Here is a 21,163-nt window from a genome sequence, read left to right on the forward strand (position 1 = left end):
TATGTTTTCCATCAGGGCGAATGAAGTCTGGTTTCACGTTAGTGTCACGCAAACTGCCACAGCTCCGGTCCAGAGACACGACAGCACAGAGCGGATCATATGTGCGAGTCGAATTCTACACAGAATGCTGGATTTTAAAGCGATGGATGAGATTAGAAGGAGAAACGGTTAGAGATTAGGAGGAAACTGCTGCTTTACCGAGCTCAACGGCTGTGATATAAACTAAAGCTATATATTTAAAAAGGGGAGGAGCTGCTTGATATGTCCCGCCCTGTCTTCCTGTTTCATTGGAAATTACGTGAACAACACATTGAATAATGCAGCGCGTTTCAAGGCCCTTCAATGGGCCTTTAAAAAGAAAAAGGAAATCTTTAAAGGAATCAATACGTTTTAAAACAATGAATGTTTAACGTTTAAGGAACATCTGGCAACCAACGGCTGGGCGTTTTCATATGGGGGAAGCTTGGACTGGGTGAGGGTTGCCAAGTCCGTATATTTAAAAGCACATTTAGCATGTTTTTTGTCGGGCCATGACGCGTGCTGTTTTCGACGGATCTGGCAACACTGGATTGGGTTACAATCAACCACCCCGATCTTCAAATAGCAGCACCGGAGCTCGACAGCCGCTTCAGCCCTGAAAACTGAAACTGAAATTCAACACCATCCATTTCTTTAGAGACTCGGCCAGTAAAACGTGGTGTTTATCCCGGCTCGCGCGCGCGTATAGGAGAAGTAGAAGAAGAAGAAGCAGACGCGGATGTTCTAGTGAGTTCTAGAGCAAGGACTGACTAACGTTAGTTGTCTCTTCACTAGCTGGTTGTTAAACACAATAACTTGTAACTTTAAACAGGCGGAGTCGAGCGACCAGCAAAGCCCTTCCGAAAACGTTTACCGGTTTTTTCCAACGTCAGACGGTGATTCATTCTACCGCGGTAACTTTGGTGAGTTTATACTTTAACACATTTACTGACAGTGTAATATTGACTTGTTTTCATAATGTTACCTTCCTAAACTAAATTAACAGCAGTTAAGGATCTCACAACAACTGACTGGTCGTTACAGTGTCATCATGCCTCAGAAGCGGCGCACGCAGTCGTGGATGGAACTCAAACTAGCCGGTAACCAGTGCTTCAAAGCGGGTCAGTATGGAGAAGCTGTGACCGTGTACAGCCAATCCATCCAGCAGCTGGAGAAGTCTGGTAAGAGAAGTCAAATATCACCATGCTCACCACCAGCGTTACAGTATTACCACTTATATAACTTGTTTTGTACATGTACCATGTTAGCACCATTGTATTCTTGCACTAGCACAGAATGTTCCATTGTATTCCTGTACCTTGCATTAGCATGTAAACACCATGTTCAATGAATTTCAGCACTGAGATTTTTAAAATGGGGTCCGGGACTAGTCTAAGGGGGTTTGTGGAAAAGTTAAGAGATGACAAAATAAAATAAAATAAGATTAAAATAAATACTGCATCTAACAGTACTAGTGAGTCGAAAATAAAAGCATATGATACTAACACTATTATGTAACAGACACCAAATATTTTCCAAATAATTTTTTACACAAATGTATAATATTAATTTTCACAGTATAAATTGGGTCAATACAAATATCAAATATTTTTGTCATATACATTTTATTGAATCATTGGATTCAATTGAAATAATTACAGATTCCAGATATTCTTGTATGCATAAAATGAATAAACAAACCAGTTTAAAGAAAATAAGTTTAACCAGCTTCCCCTCCCCAGCCTGTTAATACATGATACGATCACATTAATACAACACTTCAGTAATTATACAATGCATTAAGGAATATAATTCCTACAAAGGTAGCAGACGAAAGGGTCGCATATCTTGTCGAATTACCCAATGCTGTTTTTCAAAAGGTATCTAGTTCGTTCCAGATGTATGGCAGACATCAGTTCCTCAAGCCATAGTTTAACAGAGTCAGTCTTTTCCCAGAACAGCAATAACAGCTTCTTGGTGAGGAGAAGTGTATTCTATGTGTTACCTTGAACTGAATGAGGCTTAATCTAGTATAATCTTTATTTTATTTCTTTATTTTCAAGGATAACCCCTTGAGATGCACCATCTCATTTTCGAGGGGGTCCTTTACATTACAAAGAAACCAGCATCAAAATGGAAAATCATAATTAAAATAAATACAACACAAGACTATAACAAACATTTAGATACAATAACATTCACATTCATATACACGCACGCACTAACAATGCTCCCACAAACCTAATCCCTTCACTTTTAGCCTATACCATAATCGAAGACAATCAGTGAGCCATCTGCGAAAATGCAAATACAAAATCAAGGTATAATATGCTTACAATCTGACCGATTGTTTTCAATATCCTCCAAACCACTGTGCCATATCTCCTCCTCAGGGATTCCAATTCACATTCCTCTTCGCTCTTATTCCTCTCTGATCTGGTTTGTAGAGGGGGAAGTAGCTGCTTGTAACCTACATTAATTAAAGATAACTGATTTGTGTTTCCCCTAAACTGTGTGAAACAATAATCAACGATTGAGGGCCGGGACCTTGTCTAACGAAACATTGGGTCTCATTCATGAAACACAAGCAGAACGAATTTTTGTGTAAATCGTGTGTAAAGTGGTTCTGGCGTAAATTTTCGGATTCATTAAAATGTTCGTATTTTCCAAACGTTAGTTGGTACGAAAGAAATCTACACCTGCTCCCAGCCACGCGTAAATAGTGCGTTTAACATCCGAACGTTTTGCTCATTAATAAGGCTGCATTTTAATTCACCTTAATCGGGTACATATTTACACAGCATTTTGAACAAATATTATATATAGTAATTACATACGGGTTTTCTTTTTACTTTTATTACGAGAGCCAGTAATAGCATCTGCAAACGGAACACAAGTCCGCAAGTCTTTTTTTATTTTTTTATATTCAAGCTGTTTATTCATTTTTAAGTCCGCAAGTCACAAGTGTTGCAGTCAAGCTTCATGTCGAACCATTTTCTTTTCACTTCTGGGACTGTTCGATTAACAGATGAAACTCCATTAACTGCATCTGCCAAGCATTTTTACCTAAAGCATTTAGGTAAAAGCATTATTACCTAAAAAATCCTTTTTTTTAGGACCTGATACGCCACTATGTACGCTTGAAAATAAAATGTGGTGTTTTGAATGAACTTCTGATAATAAAACTTCAATTTCTGCATCTGAGAAATTTATCTTCTTCATTCGCTTTTGAGAAGACATATGAAATCCTTCGTTTCGTGTCATAATATAATGCCCATATATAGTTGTCAGTCGGTTTTAATGGGCGGGATTTATGGTAATTGAGAGAATGAGCGTGCACGCGCGTCCCATTTACGACTGATTGGAATTCATTAACCCACACACACATTTCACTATCAAATCTGACGTTTACGAAGTATTTGTGAATCAGGAGAAGAATTTTCGGGAATGTCTCTTTACGCGCAAATCACTCACATATTTACTCGTATATTTACGAATGTTTCATGAATGAGACCCATTGTGTGTACGTAAATAATTCCTTATTTGTAAGATTCTGAAAAAATATTGCTGCCTTTAAATTTTTTGAGGATGCATGAGGATGATAATATCTGGGGGTCTTGCAGCATCTAAAAAATTCCTGTACTGTACTATCTGACAAAACCTTGAAACATGATGAAATTGATAGTAATGTCATGGTACAATCATATGCTAATGTGCTTCTAACAATACAATAGAGATGTATTCATGTTTTTAAGTCAGTCAGAAGTCAGAATTAGTAACAATAGGGTTATCATAGCAAGCAAGAAGGTATGAAAGTTGCAGAGCAACTATTTTTAAAAAAGATTGCTCAGACTGTTGTCGATATAAAAGAGCATTTGGTACTAAGGTAAATAAAGTAACCGTTCTGTTCACAGGTGAGAAGGAAAAGGAAGATCTGGCTATTTTGTACTCCAACAGGGCCGCCAGTTACCTGAAAGATGGAAACTGCAATGAATGCATTAAAGACTGCACAGAGTAAGGAGGAGAAGACACAAATGGTTAAAGTGATGATGTTCAGAGTTAATAATCTTTATATGTACCTTTCAGATCTCTTAAATTGGTTCCTTTTGGATATAAAGCTCTGCTTCGCCGGGCATCAGCTTACGAGGCGTTGGAGAGATATAGACAGGCTTATGTGGACTACAAAACTGTTTTACAGATAGACTGCAACGTACCAGCTGCTCACGATGGTGTCAACAGGTAATGAATGGCATCCAGAATTATTAGCCAGTTAAAGGGATAGTTCACCCATAAATTAAAAAATGTTCATCACTTTGAAAAAATTGTTCCAAGCCTGAATGAGTTTCTTTCTTCTGTTGAACACAAAAGATGATATTTTAAAGAATGTTGGTAATCAAACAGCTGACGATAGGCATTTACTTCCATCTTAGAAAAAAAAATACTATGGAAGTCAATGGCTATCGTCAACCAACATTCTTTAAACATCATCTTATGTGTTCAACAAAAGAAAGAAACTCATTCAGGTTTGGAACAACATGAGGGCGAGTAAGCGATTAATTAATGAGAATAAGAATGTACCATTTAACACATTTTTTCCTTCAGAATGACCAAGGCTTTGGCGAATATAGACGGACTATCTTGGCGAGAGAAACTGCCACCGATTCCCAGCGTTCCAATGTCTGTGAAAGAAAGCCGAGCGCAAGCCGGCGGTTCAGCCTTGAGCTCACAACAGAACAGCGTGGTTGACAACAAGAAAAAAGGTATTTACCTGTGCTGAACTGATCGGACCCATCATACTTTGCTTCAGCACTTCATTTTCAATTGTTTGATTTTAAGCACCAGGACCTGCAGCTGTTAAAAAGGCCAAAGCTCTAAAGGAAGAAGGCAATGCATTTGTGCGGAAGGGCGATTACAAGACAGGTGTGGAGAAGTACACGCAGTCGCTCGGTCAGGACCCCTCAGAAGTCACAACCTACACAAACAGGTATGAAATGACACAAAAACAGCCCAATTATGCTGCCAAACATCGGGGTTCACATGGTGATTTGAATGTCTAGGCCTGGAAAAGTCGAGGATAATGTGTCTAAATGAATATTGTTTGTAGGGCTCTTTGCTACCTGTCATTAAAGATGTACAGAGAGGCTGTAAGTGACTGTGATGAGGCTCTTCTAATGGATTCTGCCAACATTAAGGCATTTTACCGACGTGCCCAAGCATACAAGGGACTTCGAGTAAGTTCAAATATGAATAAAGTATATTGTCTTGAAAAATGACTATGATCTTTGATTGGTGGATTGTTTTATAAATTGAAATGCATGCATTTTTTTTTTTTTTTTTTCTAGAACAAGGAGTCTTGTATTGAAGATCTCAACAGTGTGCTCAAAATCGATCCAAACAACATGGCAGCACAGAAACTCCTACAAGAAGCACAGAATATGAAATAACTGTGATTGTAAAGTGGACACGAGGAAACTTTCCCCAAGTGCCTCGAGTTGATTTGCTGCTCAAAGCTGCAACGTTTGCTACAGATTTCTGCTCATCCTTCAGATATACACGTCATAATGTTATTTAAATAATTGGAAATAGTTTTAGTGTTCATATAGGCACATTTGACTGGGTGTATTACTGTCATTAATATGGCAATCAGGTTTCCAATCTGTTTTTTTTTTTTTGTTCAGACTTGTTGTGGTTGATAAATTAGTCCATTTAATCAAATCTGATGTTGATTTGGCATGTGATTTGAATGTATTTTTCATTGCACTGAATGGCAATTTTTTTCAAACAAAATTACTTTTAAACAATTTCCACTTAATTCACTCAGTTTTAGGGCTGCATTTTCTACTAAATGTGTTGTTTTTTGCTTACCTTTAGTCTTTTCCAGAGAAAGTACTCTGATATGTTGTATTGTTGAGGGTTACGGTTATTTACTGTCAAAACCACTTAATGTTTATACACATTTGTAAAGACTTGACACCTGTATTTATTGATGTTTCGAATGCCATTTTGCATAAAAACAATGTAAACGGGTCTTTAATTTAAAGAAAGTAATGCATCTGGATAATAAAGGACAATGTTCAGTAATATGGTATTTTCTCATCCAGTAAATTGTCAGATGTAATGCTAGGGTCAGTGATTACTTTTGCGTAGAAATTAGCAATACTAAAAAGACAACAGTAAATGCTATGCACACAAGTATAACTAATTCAATTCAAATACAAGCTGTCAATTACCAGACAAAATCATTTTTTCCATGTAAATGTGCCTTAAATTCAAGATAACTTTGCAAACAAGTCATTTAAACACTCGTCTCGTAGACCTCACCTGCAAGCGTCACTGTAAATGGTATATCAACAGCTTGCCAGATGATTGAGATCAGCTTGCTCAAATCTTTCTTAAATGCTTAATTAAATATTTTTGAAAATAAAATGCATTTTACATATTTATAGAACAGTGACAAGCCCTTAAAAATATGCTGATTGTTTTTTTTTTTTTTATGTACACCACCACCACCAATGCCGGAAAAAATTACAGCGCAATTTGGAACTGATAAAACTTTTATTTCACTTTAAATTGTCTTTTACACTTTCCTGATTATAACATGTAAGGTGAAACTAGAACTGTTTTAAAAGACATACACAAATCTAGTATTACGTCAATAACCAGGTTGTATTTTTTTTTATCATTTTGTAAATTTTTTTCCCTTAAGCTAGTCTAAATTTTCACAACCACGTGCGCGCTAAGCAATGAAACCGTCACAGAAGCTAACTTTAGGCAGAATACTGGTCAGTAAAAACAAAGCAATTGGAGATACCAGATATACAGACAGGCTCGGCTCCACATTCACTACTGTATTTTTTTTTTTTTGTAATCAAGCGTAGAATAACTGCCATTTGTTCAGCTAAGGGGAGAGAAAAAGAGATTTTGTCTTCAGTGCATGAACATTGTCTTCAGCTCGAGACAGATGAGTTCTACACCTACGTGGAATGTTATGGTGATGTGACACTGTGTATTGTGACACTGAATGAGTGGCTACCTCCCTAGTAATGATCAGGGTCCTTCAACTATTTGCCAAATCTTTGACCTCGTCTTGTTTCTCACTGACTTTGGGCCAAGACTTCGAAGCCTCCACTGGTCTGCGGCACTTTCCTGCACAAAATTCAAGTTAAATCCAGAATTTCTCAGTTTGAACTGCTAAGGTCTTACAGAAACTCATCTCTTAAGAGAAAAGAGGAGTAGTAAAGCTCTAAGTCAGTCTAAGGCCCCAAAACTCCTCCTGAATTACACTGATATCATTTGAAGAGGGAAACATCAAATCAAGCTTCGTCGTTCGGAAAGAGGGTTGAATAAAAAAAGGGTTTTTTTGCATGCAAGTTGACAACATTTAGTTTTTAAGACAAATTTATAATTACCTCTATAATGTTTACAATTGTACATCTTTATTAAATGGCGGGGTGGTCAATATTATGCAAAAGGGAGGGGGGGGGGGAAAAACATACAGAACAAACCAGGAAAATTGTTTACTGATGTCAAACAGCACCTTTATGTTGACTGCCTTCTTGACAGCACATTATAGGAAACTCTCCAGTTTGTTCATAAAAGGTCTGTAATCGTTAAACGTCACATACTGATGGAATGTCTTTAACTTAAAACTGAACAGACATGGAATGGCAAACCTCCGGTTCCTTTTGTCGTCTTTAGCCATGTACGCAAAATAAAATTATGCACATGACAGCAATAATAGTAATGCATGTTAGTCAGTGTCACAATACAGCCTGTTTTTATCCCTTCTGTATGAGATCGCAACAGAATTGTACTGCTACTCGTACTGAAACCGTTCCGATTTCCATTAAGCACAAGTTATCCAGGAGGAAAAACTAAACATCACAGTGTTTGTTAAATTAATGGACAGTTTAATAACCTTTTGAATAAAACCAGCAATCGCCAGTACACTATTGGGAGAGAGAAAAGACAGAGAAGGGAAAATGGGTGGAGGACACTATAATGCATTATAACCTGCTAGACCAGAGAACATATACCTTTTAAAAATGTTAGGAGGGATTTTAGGAAGGGAAAAAAAGATGGAAACCGTTTCCACTATTCAACCATTTTCCCTCATCTGGGGGGGGGGGGGGGGGGGGGGTACACGAACAGACATGTTTGAGACAAGTCAGCCTTGGAATAAACCAAACGTTACCCAGCCACTCGAGGCGTCAGGGGTACAAACTTGTAGGTCAGGTACAATTCATGCTGCTCGTCATACAGAAAGGTGGATAAAGGTGAGGTGGATTGGATGGAGCAGGGAATTATGGGCTGTATATGTGTAAGATAAAGAGTGTAGGTGGATTTAACAGTGAAGTGCAACGCCTTTAGTTCTCGCCCTCGCCAGCATCCCCCTCATCACCCTGGTTTTCTGATGTCCACAGCTGCAGAAAGAGAAAGAAAAAGTTAAAGGTTTCAAAATGTAATTTAACCACACCTACCAATGGCATAATATTAAATATTTATTATTCATATTAGTGGACTTTTGGACCCATATTTTCCATGCATTACAAGCAAATTCTGTTTCTAATATATTTTGGTTGCCTAATGCTAGCAAAATCCTATGCATGTTTCACACCACATCGTATTCCAGATAAAAAACCTTTATACTAGATAAAACATCCGTCTAGTATTGTCGTTACAAGTTGTGCGAGTCACAAAAGACGTTTACATGTTACATAAGCACCGCTCAGACCATCATTCTTAAAGTTTAAAGATTTAAAACTATGAGTAATCTATAGTCCATATTAATTTTGCATTGTTAATTTGAAGCGAGTGTTAACTTTGGGCCCTGTCTATACCTGTAAAACTAGCCAAACTTACAGTGAGGTTGTCCCTTAGTAACTGCATGATCAGGGTGCTGTCTTTGTAAGAGTCCTCGTTCAAGGTGTCCAGCTCAGCAATCGCCTCATCGAAAGCCTAAGGTGAAGGAAAGCATGAGGGTCAGGGTCTGTTGTCTTCCTGTACACTGGAAATGCACACTCGGGCATTCAGTAGAAACTCATTTAGTTTCACGTTCCGAAACACTTTTTGAAGACACTCACAGAATGTTGCATAAATAAGATGAGATGAAAGAGCAAATATTACATTGCATGTACTCAAAACAACGTCAAACAAGATAATTGTCTAACCGTCTTTGCCAAACTGCAGGCCTGCTCTGGGGTGTTGAGGATTTCATAGTAAAACACGGAGAAGTTCAGCGCTAGTCCCAGCCTGATGGGGTGTGTTGGCTGCATTTCCTTCTTGCTGATCTCAAATGCATCCTGGTAAGCCTTCTGAGAGTTGTCCACTGTGGCTGTAATTTGATAGAAAACATCAAATCAAATTCATGACCGCTAGCATCACAGCCTGAGTGTTTTAATGCCGTTTCTATAGCTAGCATCTAATTATTGATTCTTAGGACTTGACTTTATACTGCAGCATTATCAGTTCCCATCTTTATACGTTAAACTATCTTCGCCCCTAATGACAGATGAATCACAATTTTACGCAACACACTTTTTTTTTGCTTTATTACTAAAATGAGCTCACTTTTCTTTGATTCTCCGGCTGCCACCTCGGACAGGTATCTGTAGTAGTCTCCTTTCATTTTCAGGTAGAAGACTTTGCTCTCTGCCTGGCTAGCGTTGGGAATGAGGTACTTCTCCAGGAGACCCTGAGAGAACAGAGGAAAGGCCGACATCAAGCTATGAATATTAAAATGACATTAATAAAAAGAAAATCATTAGCCATCAGAAAGAGGAAAATCAACATTCTTAAAGGTAAAGTCAAGAGTACATCCAAATTGATGTTTCATATTACAAACACAATTGATTCCTTTTGCTCTGAACGTAAAATGTATAGTGACATGATACATAAACGTAGTGACATGCTTTGCTGCAGCATTATAACCGAAAACAAAGATATTAAGTGGTTGATTTGAAACATTTGAAATACTGCATTGTTAATTTAAAGCTTTGCACATGAAACAATGACTTGACAACAATTCTGACACAAAAGGCCGTAAGAGAGATGAGACAGTATGCTAAAAAGCTAAATATACATTGCACACAAATTGTGGCTAAAAGAGCCACTCTTTAAAAGCACTTCATTGCTATAATGCCTTAAAACGCTGCAGCTCACTAAGTTTTGAAACACCACTAACATTAATATTACAAAACAGACATATATAATAGTGAAACGTTATTCAGCTGTAATTCTAACAAATTAAATCTATCGGGACTTCTAGAATTGTCAAATGTTTATGTTTTCTTCCTTGTAACTCTCAGATTCACACGTCTGTCTCTCACCAGCACGTCGTTGCAGATGTCCTGAAGCTCAGCCTCGATCTTCTCACGGTATTCGCGCGCCATCTGCTGTTTCTTCTCATTGCCCTCCGTTTTCTGCTCGATGCTGGAGATCACGCGCCAGGACGAGCGGCGGGCGCCCACCACGTTCTTGTAGGCCACGGAGAGCAGGTTGCGCTCTTCGTTGGAAAGCTCAACGCCGCCCTCCGTGACGGCCTTCATGGACGCAGCCATGTCATCATAGCGCTCCGCCTGCTCAGCGAGTTTAGCCTTCTGCACTAGGTCGCTCTTGTCCATGATGCAACTACAAAAGTAGGGGGGAAAATATACAATTAGATGATAAAATGCACGTTGCTGGTGAGTTAAAGGTTTGATTAGTCTAGCACATTATCCGGCCCCTGGTGCCTGTATGCATTTAATAAAAATAAGTCAAGATTGGTATTACTTAGAGAGGTTGGCTGACCTCCTTTTGTTGTAAAGAGGTCAACCTTCAAGTTGGTACCTATTTTGACCTGCACCAGATACTATTATTACATTCTTACGAATATTTAAGTCATATTTAAGGCTACCCATAAATGATTATGTAAGAGTTCAAATGAAAAGGCACAGTATTGATGTGGCATGTGGTACGTCATTCACTGACTGTCAATTTATCTAAATGCATTCATTACTGAATCATCGTAAACATTATCAGTAAAATCCCATTTGAGGTTATAACGCTTATTGAAAGTATGACAATACAATACAACATCATCATCTGAACAAGGCTAGTTATACAGAGCTTCCTTAAGATTGATTAGCTGACTTTGACAAAATGCAATTTTCACTGGTTTACGATGGCAAAATTACATCAGACCCCAAAATAATGCAGCATTGAATTGAATTCAAAGAGCATATCAAAATAAAAGCTGAAACATAAAACAAACATAACTGATCAAATGTCTTTTCACCAAACTTGAACTTTGGTATGATGCATCTTTTTTTGTGAATCAAAAATAAAAACATCCCACCGTAAGAATGCTCATCATTATATATCTTTTTTTTTAAAAGGGAAACAATTTCTAAGAAATACAGAAACACTTTAAATACATGCAGTTTGGGGGTTTTATTGTGCCATATAATGCATGATCATCTTTTAAAAAAATTATTGTACTATGCATCATAAACCAGGCTAAACCATAAATAATGGTATTAGTAGTACTTAACCTAAAATACTAATTTCTTGTCCAATAACAAATACATGTTGACCTCCATAACAAGTTTTACCTGGTCTTTGCATTGAGTGTTTTCCATTTGTTCTTTGCACCAAATGACAATTATTCAGGTCATATTTAGCTCATACTGCACTAAGGACAATATAATCCAATTTTTAAAAAAAGTAGGTCAAAAACCAGTATTTCTAAAACATCCAGTGGTCTATATCATTATCCACCTCTGCATATTACAACTGGTCAAAGTATAACTCAACCCCCCTAGATCGCCTATTCTAACCCCAGGTGTCTCTGACTCTGACATTTATCCGTCTACCTTTGTGCAAGGTCATAGAATACGAATAGGAATCGTGATTTTAGCAGGTCACAGTGGGAATTCCAACTCTGTCAGATATCAATACGTGTGTAAGTGCCAACGCCCAGGGCGTTGATGTCTCCGCCTGAGTCCTGAACCCGAACCGCAGGTAACGGTGTCAGGCGAGTACACACACAGCCCGTCCCGCTCCTGGAGACCAACCCACCTGCGTGAACCCGCTCTTCGGTTGGTTAATACGACCGAGGGGGGCCGGAGTACTAGTTAAAATGCGTAGTTTGCTCAGGTAGTAGATGACATCAGCTAGTGTCGAACTAAATTTATTTACATAGGCCCTCACGACGCGTCCTGACGACGAGCCCGCCGTCCTTTGAGGCGATTGTTTCGCGATTTTATATGATCCCAATCTACTATTGTATCAATAAATTAAGTTGAATGCGTTTAAGAAAATAGTAAAACTACGAATTTGAGCCGTATTAAACGCCTAACCTTGCTAATGCTGCACTGCAGCATATTCAAGGCTCTCCGCTCGAGCTAACAGCGTTAGCCACCAATGCAACGCCCTCTCTCTCTCTCTCACATTCCCTTGTGGAATTTAATCGAACGCTCCGATTATTCGCGGCAAATTAAATTTGATCGTTGGTAACCGTAATTCACAGGCAAGCGCTTTACTATTCTAGTGTACATTACCATTGGCTGGTTAGCCGGTTAGCTTTCACGACGGCCAGACGCTGAATAGACGCGGGAGCCGCTGGTCATTCCTCCCGTGCAGATGAGGGCTGTTCCGCGCTATGCTACTTTGATTAAGCTATTATATAATGAAAGTACGGGAACCGCGCGCTTCTAATAGAAATCGGACGCAATCGGTAATAAATCGGCAGTAATCGTTATTCATCGCCCGCCTCGGCCTAAGTCCTTGTACCCAGCCCCAAACCACAATAGACACCTTCCGCCATTGACAATGATGAGGGGGGCTTACATGAGCAACAATACAGCAAAATGCATCTCTAATATTCATAATATCACACGAGCGGCCATAATGGGCAATGTAACTCACAGTTAAATATATTTCGAGTCCTGATTTGTGTCTGTTAACGATGGGAGTATCAAGCTGTCCTCCGTTTCGCTGCTCGGGGTATTCAGGGCAGTACCACTTCCGCCTGCGCTGACACTTCCGCTTCCTCTAAACTCCACCCCTCCCCCCGCCAGTATCCATGGTAACCGCTATCCGGGGTTTCCTACACTGTTTTACACGGTCCCTCACGTCACGAGGACCATGGTAACCGAAGTCGTGCGTGACGTAGTTAGTCACCATAGCAACCGTTGCCAGGAGGCGCTCGACAGCTTGCTGGATTCGAAATGGAATCGTCAGAACGTTTGGGTTCACTTGTGAGATTAATAATAACAGAAGAAGAAGATGTTTACTCCACTCAGACTGTCTAATAATGCGTGTGATTCCTCTTTTCTCTAATGCACATTCATTCTAAAACAAGCACAAGGCCTTTGAGAGACAATCTCTCATTTCTGCTTTCGTTAATAGTATTTATGAGTAGGCCTATTGAATATTTATTAGTAGGGCCTACTTTTGATTTGTTTAGTAGCTAGCACTTTCCACACATAAAATGCAGCTCAAAGTGATTCACGTCAGAAAGAGTATATTAAACAATATAAAAAGCCATTTAATAAAAATAAGAAAACAGTAAGTGTGAAATTAATAATTAAAATAAAAAGAAGTGGAACAAAAAAAATAGATAGGCCAAATAGGCCAAAAAATTGATTTGATAATATTCAAAAGAGCTTCTTGTACTTTGATGGGGAAAAGTCAAGTGATCAATGTCTCAGAATAGTGACTTGGAAATAGTGCAGAATCTTAAGTAGGCCTATTGATTCCTTATTTTACGTCATCACTTTTTACATATAAACACTTCAGGATCAACAATATACATCAACAAATTCTCTAGAATTATTTGGCCATCAAGATTTAGTCTTATGCATCTTCACCCTTAAGTTGTCCAAACCTGTATGAATTTCTTTCTTCTGCTGAACACAAAAGAAAATATTTTGAAGAATGTCGGTAACCAAACAGTTGATGGCTTCCATGGTATTTTTTTTCTCCATACTATGGTAGTCAATGGGGACCATCAACTGTGTGGTTACCGACATTTCTCAAAATATCTTCATTTTTTGATGAACTATCCCTTTAAACCCAGGGTTTTATAACATTGAAACCCAAATCAATCCTGCCAGATCTTGTCATGCACAGAAGTCACCAGTAGGGTGTAGTGTAGATCTCTCTACAGCAGGTCAGGCTGGTATAGTTGCTTCTGTTAAACAAAATGTTACATTCTACAAATACATTCTCAGACAGAACAAAGTTTTCCAGTTTAACCCCAAAGTGGCCGTGAATTTGAAATGAGAGCATTGCTAAGATCACAATCTACTAGCAGCAATTTGCCCCTTGAAAAATATGAAGTTGCTCCAGGAGGAATTTCAATGCAATTACTGCTTAATGGCAAATGCCATTTGTTAGTATCTTGGTCTTTTATTTTTTATTTTTTATAGATGTATGATGTCAAGACAGAAGACACATAACCTTTTCATTTGTTAATACTTGCATTCATACATGCTATCGCATCATGCATAATAATCGAGTCTGATGATATATGACAATTATGTTGAAGATATTTCTGTATTGTGTTTCACCTCAGCAAGAGCTTTGATATGTATATGTCTCTAATGTAATCAAAATAATCATGCAAAGACCTTTTGAATTTAAGCTGCAATCTTGTATTTGACAGATTTTTTTAAATATCATTTATGTATCTTAGAAAAAAAATATTCTCATATTATAAAAATATAAAAAAATATATAAAAAATATTAAAAATTATATTCTATAAATGTTATGAAAACATTATTTCTACTCTCAACATTCAAAACGTCAATTTTTTATATGTTTTAAAAAAAAATGTTATGTGAACATTAAGGGAACATTTCATTATATAATTTTGCAAACATTATGGGAACGTTTAGTAGCACTTTATTTTACAGTCCTGTTCCCCTAAAAACCTAACCTTAACCCATAGTTACCTTATTAACCAGTACTTTCTTAGGTAACTACACTGTAAGTGCACGTACTGTAAAATAAAGTGCAACTGTTACTTTTGAATATGTAAATGTTTTGCAACAAGTAGTAACATTTAAAAAACGTTTAATGAATGTCCAACTAAAACATTCCATGATGATGTATAAATAATGTGTTTATGCTAACATTTTGAGAGAATTATTAAAGACGGCACTCTGAGTCTGAACGAATGTTCTAAGAATGTTACTGAAATAAATGGTTGGAGTCTCTGTTAGCTGGGATTGTTTTCAAGCACATGACATGACGTAAGACCTGGGTTCAAAAGCTTATCAATAATAATGGATCATATAATCAATAATAATAATGATTTTGTGATAATCTGCAGAAGGCAATCAATTAATCATTCACTTCATTAATTTAGAAGTGCAATGATCAAGATGGCCTTTAACCTTTCACACTGAGGTAAATCACAAGCATGCAAGTAAACCTTCCTTAATGCATATTTTTTGCGAACAATGTCCTCTTTGTAATTTTATGCATGCATATGAGAAATTACAACATTCTCAGTCATCCTACAGTATGCCTACAATAGAGCAACCAAATTTGATAGATTTTTTCCTGGGTTTGGGAAAAAACAACACTGTAAAAAAAAATCTGTTAAATTTACGGTAAAATATCGACAGATGTGGTTGCCAGAACTTTACCGTCAAAAATACGGTAGAAACATTTTAGATTTTACAGACTTTACTTAAATTTACAGTAATAAACCGTATTTAATTATATGATATAATGTTAATTTATTGACCTATTGATGTATTTATATCTGTTTTGTACCATAGTAACACACTGACAACCACCAATCACAGTGGAGATGAAAGTCACATGATGAATTAAAGATCATCACAAGCAGCTCTTTCACAAGAAAGTTAATGATAATATATAGAAGCTGCACAGTGTCATTCATACACACACACTGAAATTTTAGAAATGCAATAAGCATTAATTTAACAACATTAAATGTAACATAAAACCCTAATGTACATAACTGATTAGACAAAACTAAGAAAACTATGAAGAAACATAGTTATTTCAACAAAAATACATCAAATGTGAAGTGTCACGCAGGGAATTGTGGGAATGTCAATTTACGCTTTTTCACTGTAAATTATACAATGACTTGTTCTTTTTCACTTCCAAAAACAGTAAAATTACATTACATTTACCATTAGATCTATCACAGTTGTTTACCGTATCAAGTAAGGAAATTTTCTCTTAACCATTTAACAGTTTTTCACTGTAGCATTTTTACAGTCTTTGACCGTTAAAATCACGATCATTTTTTTACAGTGAACTTATTGTTCAATTAAACAGATACTGCAATGTGAAAAAATGTTTCATGCGACCAATTGAAAGCTTTTCAGCGATGCTATATCATATATGACTCAGACCCAAAATGAGGATGGGTTATTTTGGGACAGCAACCCAGATGAGAGAAAAAGACAGCATGGAATAACTGAACATGGTCATTTTTAAAATAGCTCTTTATTATTATGAACGCTCATTAATAATTTAAGCTTATCTTTTAAATACCCATCAACAACACATTCTGAAGCCAAATGTCTAAAATTAGTAGATGTATAAATTATATACCGGTAAATGAGGGGAAAACAGTTATTTTTAAAGCCTAATGCATGGAAATGTCTTGAAATAAACCAAAAAAAAACCAAAAAAAAAAAAGAATCCAGCACAAAAGAGGCTGGCTGCTGTACAGTGACGAGTCTGTGTTCCCTGAAGGGACTTGCGAATCATATCAATAGCTTCGAGTCTCCAGGGAAATCTATACAGACCTGCTTAAGGCATGTTCAAGCAGATTTATTTGTTAAGCAATGGAGTGTTGATGCCGACTTGGTTACCTATTCATAAATCAAAGACAAAGTACGCCTCTATGTGTTGTTGTTGCTGTTGTTAATGAAAGCTCTGCACAAAAGCTATTCAGGGTTAGGAACACAAACCCGTGTTATATTAGTATTACCTATATATTATAATATTTATTCATATTTGAATGAGATTTTATTTTTATATTTTTATCTTAATTTTCATTCAAGTTTGAGTTCAAGCCTAAATGTAGGCCTAAGTTCAAATCTAATATATATATATATTTGAATTTGAATATATATATGAAGAGTTCAGATGCAAAAGCCTCTAAGTGCCATTTGAAATTTTCTTCTATAGAATGATCATTTTTATCAAGCTCGTATACTTAAATGACAATTAATAGGCTATTTTCATTTCCATTTAAGTGAAATTGCTGAACTTTAATATACAAGCTTGATAAAAATTATCATTCTAGAAGAAAATTTCAGATGGCACCTAGAGGCTTTTGCATCTGAACTCTTCATACACACACACACACACACACACACACACACACACACACACACACACACACACACACACACACACACACACACACATGTAGCCCCGCCCCTTTTCCGCATGGCGCTCGTTGTGTTCTGTCTTCCGGTTTGTATTTCCACAGCATGAAGGTAAGATCTTACGGATTTATGAATGAACCTCTCGTTTTAAAATCTTCCCGGTCTACTGACATTTGATATGACATCCGCCTCAAACTTTACAATGCTCATGATAACTTTCATTAACTCTACAATAAGTAAATCCACTTCGCCAGCTAATTACTCTTCAACAGCGATGCCATTGAAATATACAGAGAGACCGCAAAAATGAAGTTCAAAGACAAAATTCTAAAGATGGCTGCATGCTAGTTTCTCTGGCAACCAAATAATAATACACTGAATCCACTCTGAATACCTTAACATCCATTTAGCAACATCCTGGAACCCATTCACAACACCAAAGCATTGTGGCAGTGGCTTTTGCACTCACATTTTCCTTAGAAGAAGTACAAATCCAGTTATATTGTGGATGATACTACTGGTCTAAGCAAACTTTTCACATTAGTCTTTTTTCCTCTTTGTTGTATTCAAGCCTCAGAAGACGCACTGTTTGCCTCTCATGTTGGAGAGCGAACATAATAGTTTTGGACAATAGCAGACATGAATTGTTCAGCTACACAATGGAGAGAGGTGGAGATTCTTTACTATGCATGCCATGGAGAGAGAACAGAACTATACTAGCACATGATATAGCTTTTATGCTAGCATGCCATTTTTAGCTCCTAATCACTCCCTTGTTAGAAATTAACACAAATTACTGACAGCCAAACAATTCAAAGGAAGGAGTGAAGCACAGCAGAATGGCATATATCATCTTTGCATGGAATGTGGATGAGAAACTAGATTTTCTGAAGAAAAGTGAATTGTGCCTGCTAATGCAAAACTCAATCACTGTGGTTGTCAACACGTTGCTATGCAGTTGCTTGAGTGTTCTGATTGGTTGCCAGGGTGTTACTTTCTACATTTGGAATCGCTGTTAGCGCATTGCTGATTAATGGCTTACATTTCAGTCGAAGCATATGGCTTTTTTTGGCATATGTTACTGATAATTTTAATTTTTTTTTACCATTTCTGTCAAGACAACTCTCGGATTGTTTGGCATAGTAATGGATATGACAGTGGTGTTGAGATGTTTGGTCTTGGCAAAATAGATCTGCTACACTGCTGCTATTATTGCTGCTGCTGCAGAGCAGACATTCAGACACATGCTGTGAGCAAGTAAGACATGCTGCCGCTGTACAATACAGCATACTTGAATTACTCATATAGTAGATCTATACAGGTGGAGCTGGGGAAAGTGGAGGGTTTCTGAAAGCATGCTGCAACTGCTACAGAAAATGCTGACCAGTATTTGAAGGTTGAGCAGCGAGCTCATTGGCTGCTGATGTTACAGGAACCAATCAGCTGTGCACTATAGAGAAAGACATGATTGAAGGCATTTTGAGTTAAAGGGGTCATATAATGGTACATGCACTTTTATAAGTTGATTGTACTGAAATGCTGGCAGTGCCTGTACACAACCATCATAAAATTATAAAAATCCATCCAGTGTTTTTTTTAAAATCTTCTTATACGTTTCCCCCCATCTCAAATCAAGCTGTTCGATATTGTGACGTCACAAAATCGACGCCCCTCCCACAATTGCTGATTGACAGGAGCGTTTCAACACAGACCCGCCCTTGCTCGTGAGCGAGCTGTCAATCATAGCCCGCGCGGACCGGCGCGGTCATTGTTGATAGCTGGAGCACTGTCTGTCTATGAGCAGAATGGTGGTGTTCTGTTCTTCAGTGCAATAACGAACACAGCAGTCATACTGATGTTCCTAAATCCGAACCGCTGAAGACGCAGTGGCTGAGTTTTTTTTCGAAGGGAATATTCCCCACGATCAACGTCAATGCTTTCATGTTTGCGAGCGTGAATCATTTCACACACCAGACTGCTTTACAAACGAGGTCAGTATAAAGCTGTTTTTGCTAAGAAGCTGCTCCTGAAAAAAGGACTGAAGTGAGTGTAACGTTTTATTAACCTTTATATTAATATTTATATTAATCTTTGCAAATCGCTTGCACGCTTCACGAATGCGGCTATTTTTACACTCAGGGTACATTACGGCATGTTTTCTATGTACGACGTTCTCAATATAATTCATAATCCCACGTTTATAATGAACAACGCGTTATGGTTATTGTGTTATTGTCCGCACAGAACAGAGGGGCGGGGTGAGCAAAGCTCATTATCATTTAAAGACACATGCACTCAAACGGCGTGCTGAAAACAGAGCTGTTTTTGACCAGGTAAAATTAGTGTTTTCTTACAATACTAATGAGAATTTTTAATTAAAGTATATTAAAAACTTTTAATTTAGACCCTAAAGAATCATATTAGCTAAATGGCATTATATGACCCCTTTAAGGACCTATCAGCCTGCGCCATCTTGTGTTTAATGACAGAACTTTGTATTTCTCATAATCCTTTGCACCTGCAGCTGCAACAAAGGGTGCAACTCAATATTTACATCACAAAATAATACAAAACGGCAAATTAGTTTTTAATTTGATATTTTCCCCCTCAAAATTACTAGTACATTTCACAAATAAAATACAAAGAAATGGCAAGTAACCTCAAATTAAATGGGAAATTTTGATGTAGAAAAAATGAAATGATATTTTCTTGTTAAATGTACTCCAATAATCCTTGTTTTATTTACAACTTAAAAAAAAATTTGTAATGAATATGTGCATAATGCTTTCACATGCTTGTATTTTTTTAATTTGAAGATCAGAGAGTTGTTGCATTAGTTGCACTTCAGCATTTTACAGGGGGAAAAGGTGAGCATGAAATGCTATTAAAGATAAAAACAATACTAAACAATAATCGATAAGTGACAAGGTGTATTAAAAAACAGGCGTTAGTCTGAAGAACCTCCTTTGCACAAATGAAATCATTAGATTTGATGTCACGTTGTGTATTATATTTTTTAACTAATCTGATTCTTATATCTGATAAATGCAAGTGCATAGACTTATTATGTGATGACTTGTGCAGAAACTCTCTGTTCTGTTCCTCGCTGCAGTTGCCAACCACAAGTTCTTGGCACTCGTTTTAAGAGTGCCATCGGTTTCCTCCAGTACACATCAACCTAGATTGCTGAAAATGGAGCAGCCTGCTGCCAGTTAATATAGAAATTGGGGCTCTGCGGACGATGTCGTGTCTTTCATGTCTGATATCCTCGGATAATCATTAAAACCTGCAGGATGAAGGACAGGCTAAGTGTGTCAAGTGTGTCACTTGTTCACATCCTGAGACGGTAATGTTAAACAGAGAGCGACAGTAACTATGCTAGACCAGACTGAACCTGAAATCATTACTTAATGTCATTACTGATATCATTACTGGCCCATTCCTTAATTGAAATCAATCAAATACTTTATAGACTGAAACACCAGAGGAGATGCAATTAAGGAAAATTAACCCTATTTTCTTTATTAATGCATGTTATTGGTTTTATTGTGGAGAATTCATCGGTGCATGTTATTCCGAATAAAATCAAAACAGGAATTTAAGCATTTTTTAGCAACTGAAATCAATAGTCATTTTGTTATGGATAATATTTTTTCTTGCATTAGCATTTTCTATTTTGTAGTTTTACTCATCACATGTCAGCAGTAAATGATGGAGCCTTGTTATTTATAAATATACATTAAACACATAGTGAGGATAGTACAATATCCCATACAAT

General features: G+C 37.3%; 2 protein-coding genes and 1 long non-coding RNA gene across 6 annotated transcripts in view; 1 reads left to right on the top strand and 2 right to left on the bottom strand.

Moving 5' to 3' along the window:
* Nucleotides 1-574: 574 nt before the first annotated feature.
* Nucleotides 575-7,500, top strand: tomm34 (translocase of outer mitochondrial membrane 34). 4 transcript variants are annotated; one of them, XM_082136537.1, is made up of 9 exons: nucleotides 575-765; nucleotides 851-941; nucleotides 1,025-1,199; nucleotides 3,933-4,032; nucleotides 4,105-4,257; nucleotides 4,621-4,778; nucleotides 4,855-5,002; nucleotides 5,123-5,249; nucleotides 5,361-7,500. In XM_082136537.1, exons 3-9 carry the CDS (start codon nucleotides 1,070-1,072, stop codon nucleotides 5,460-5,462), a joined length of 918 nt encoding a protein of 305 aa, XP_081992663.1. In that variant the 5' UTR covers nucleotides 575-765; nucleotides 851-941; nucleotides 1,025-1,069; the 3' UTR covers nucleotides 5,463-7,500. The 4 variants fall into 4 exon arrangements, with proteins under 4 accessions (XP_081992663.1, XP_081992662.1, XP_081992661.1 ...); XM_082136535.1 differs by having other exon boundaries at nucleotides 576-765; nucleotides 1,063-1,199; XM_082136536.1 differs by having other exon boundaries at nucleotides 575-941.
* ywhaba (tyrosine 3-monooxygenase/tryptophan 5-monooxygenase activation protein, beta polypeptide a) lies at nucleotides 6,708-13,082 on the bottom strand. The gene is made up of 6 exons (XM_082136553.1): nucleotides 12,925-13,082; nucleotides 10,347-10,647; nucleotides 9,589-9,712; nucleotides 9,189-9,352; nucleotides 8,881-8,976; nucleotides 6,708-8,441 (listed from the first exon to the last, which is right to left on the bottom strand). The coding sequence occupies exons 2-6, from the start codon at nucleotides 10,638-10,640 to the stop codon at nucleotides 8,385-8,387; spliced, it is 735 nt and encodes a 244-aa protein (XP_081992679.1). The 5' UTR covers nucleotides 10,641-10,647; nucleotides 12,925-13,082; the 3' UTR covers nucleotides 6,708-8,384.
* Nucleotides 13,083-18,937: 5,855 nt separating this feature from the next.
* Nucleotides 18,938-21,163, bottom strand: part of LOC309474208 — a 54,858-nt gene continuing 52,632 nt past the window's right edge. The window contains exon 4 of the long non-coding RNA XR_014197244.1: nucleotides 18,938-19,163. This is a non-coding gene — a long non-coding RNA (uncharacterized lncRNA). The remainder of the gene's footprint in view (nucleotides 19,164-21,163) is intronic.

This window comes from Leuciscus leuciscus (assembly GCF_965113295.1).
Source record: "Leuciscus leuciscus genome assembly, chromosome: 14".
NCBI lineage: Eukaryota > Metazoa > Chordata > Actinopteri > Cypriniformes > Leuciscidae > Leuciscus > Leuciscus leuciscus.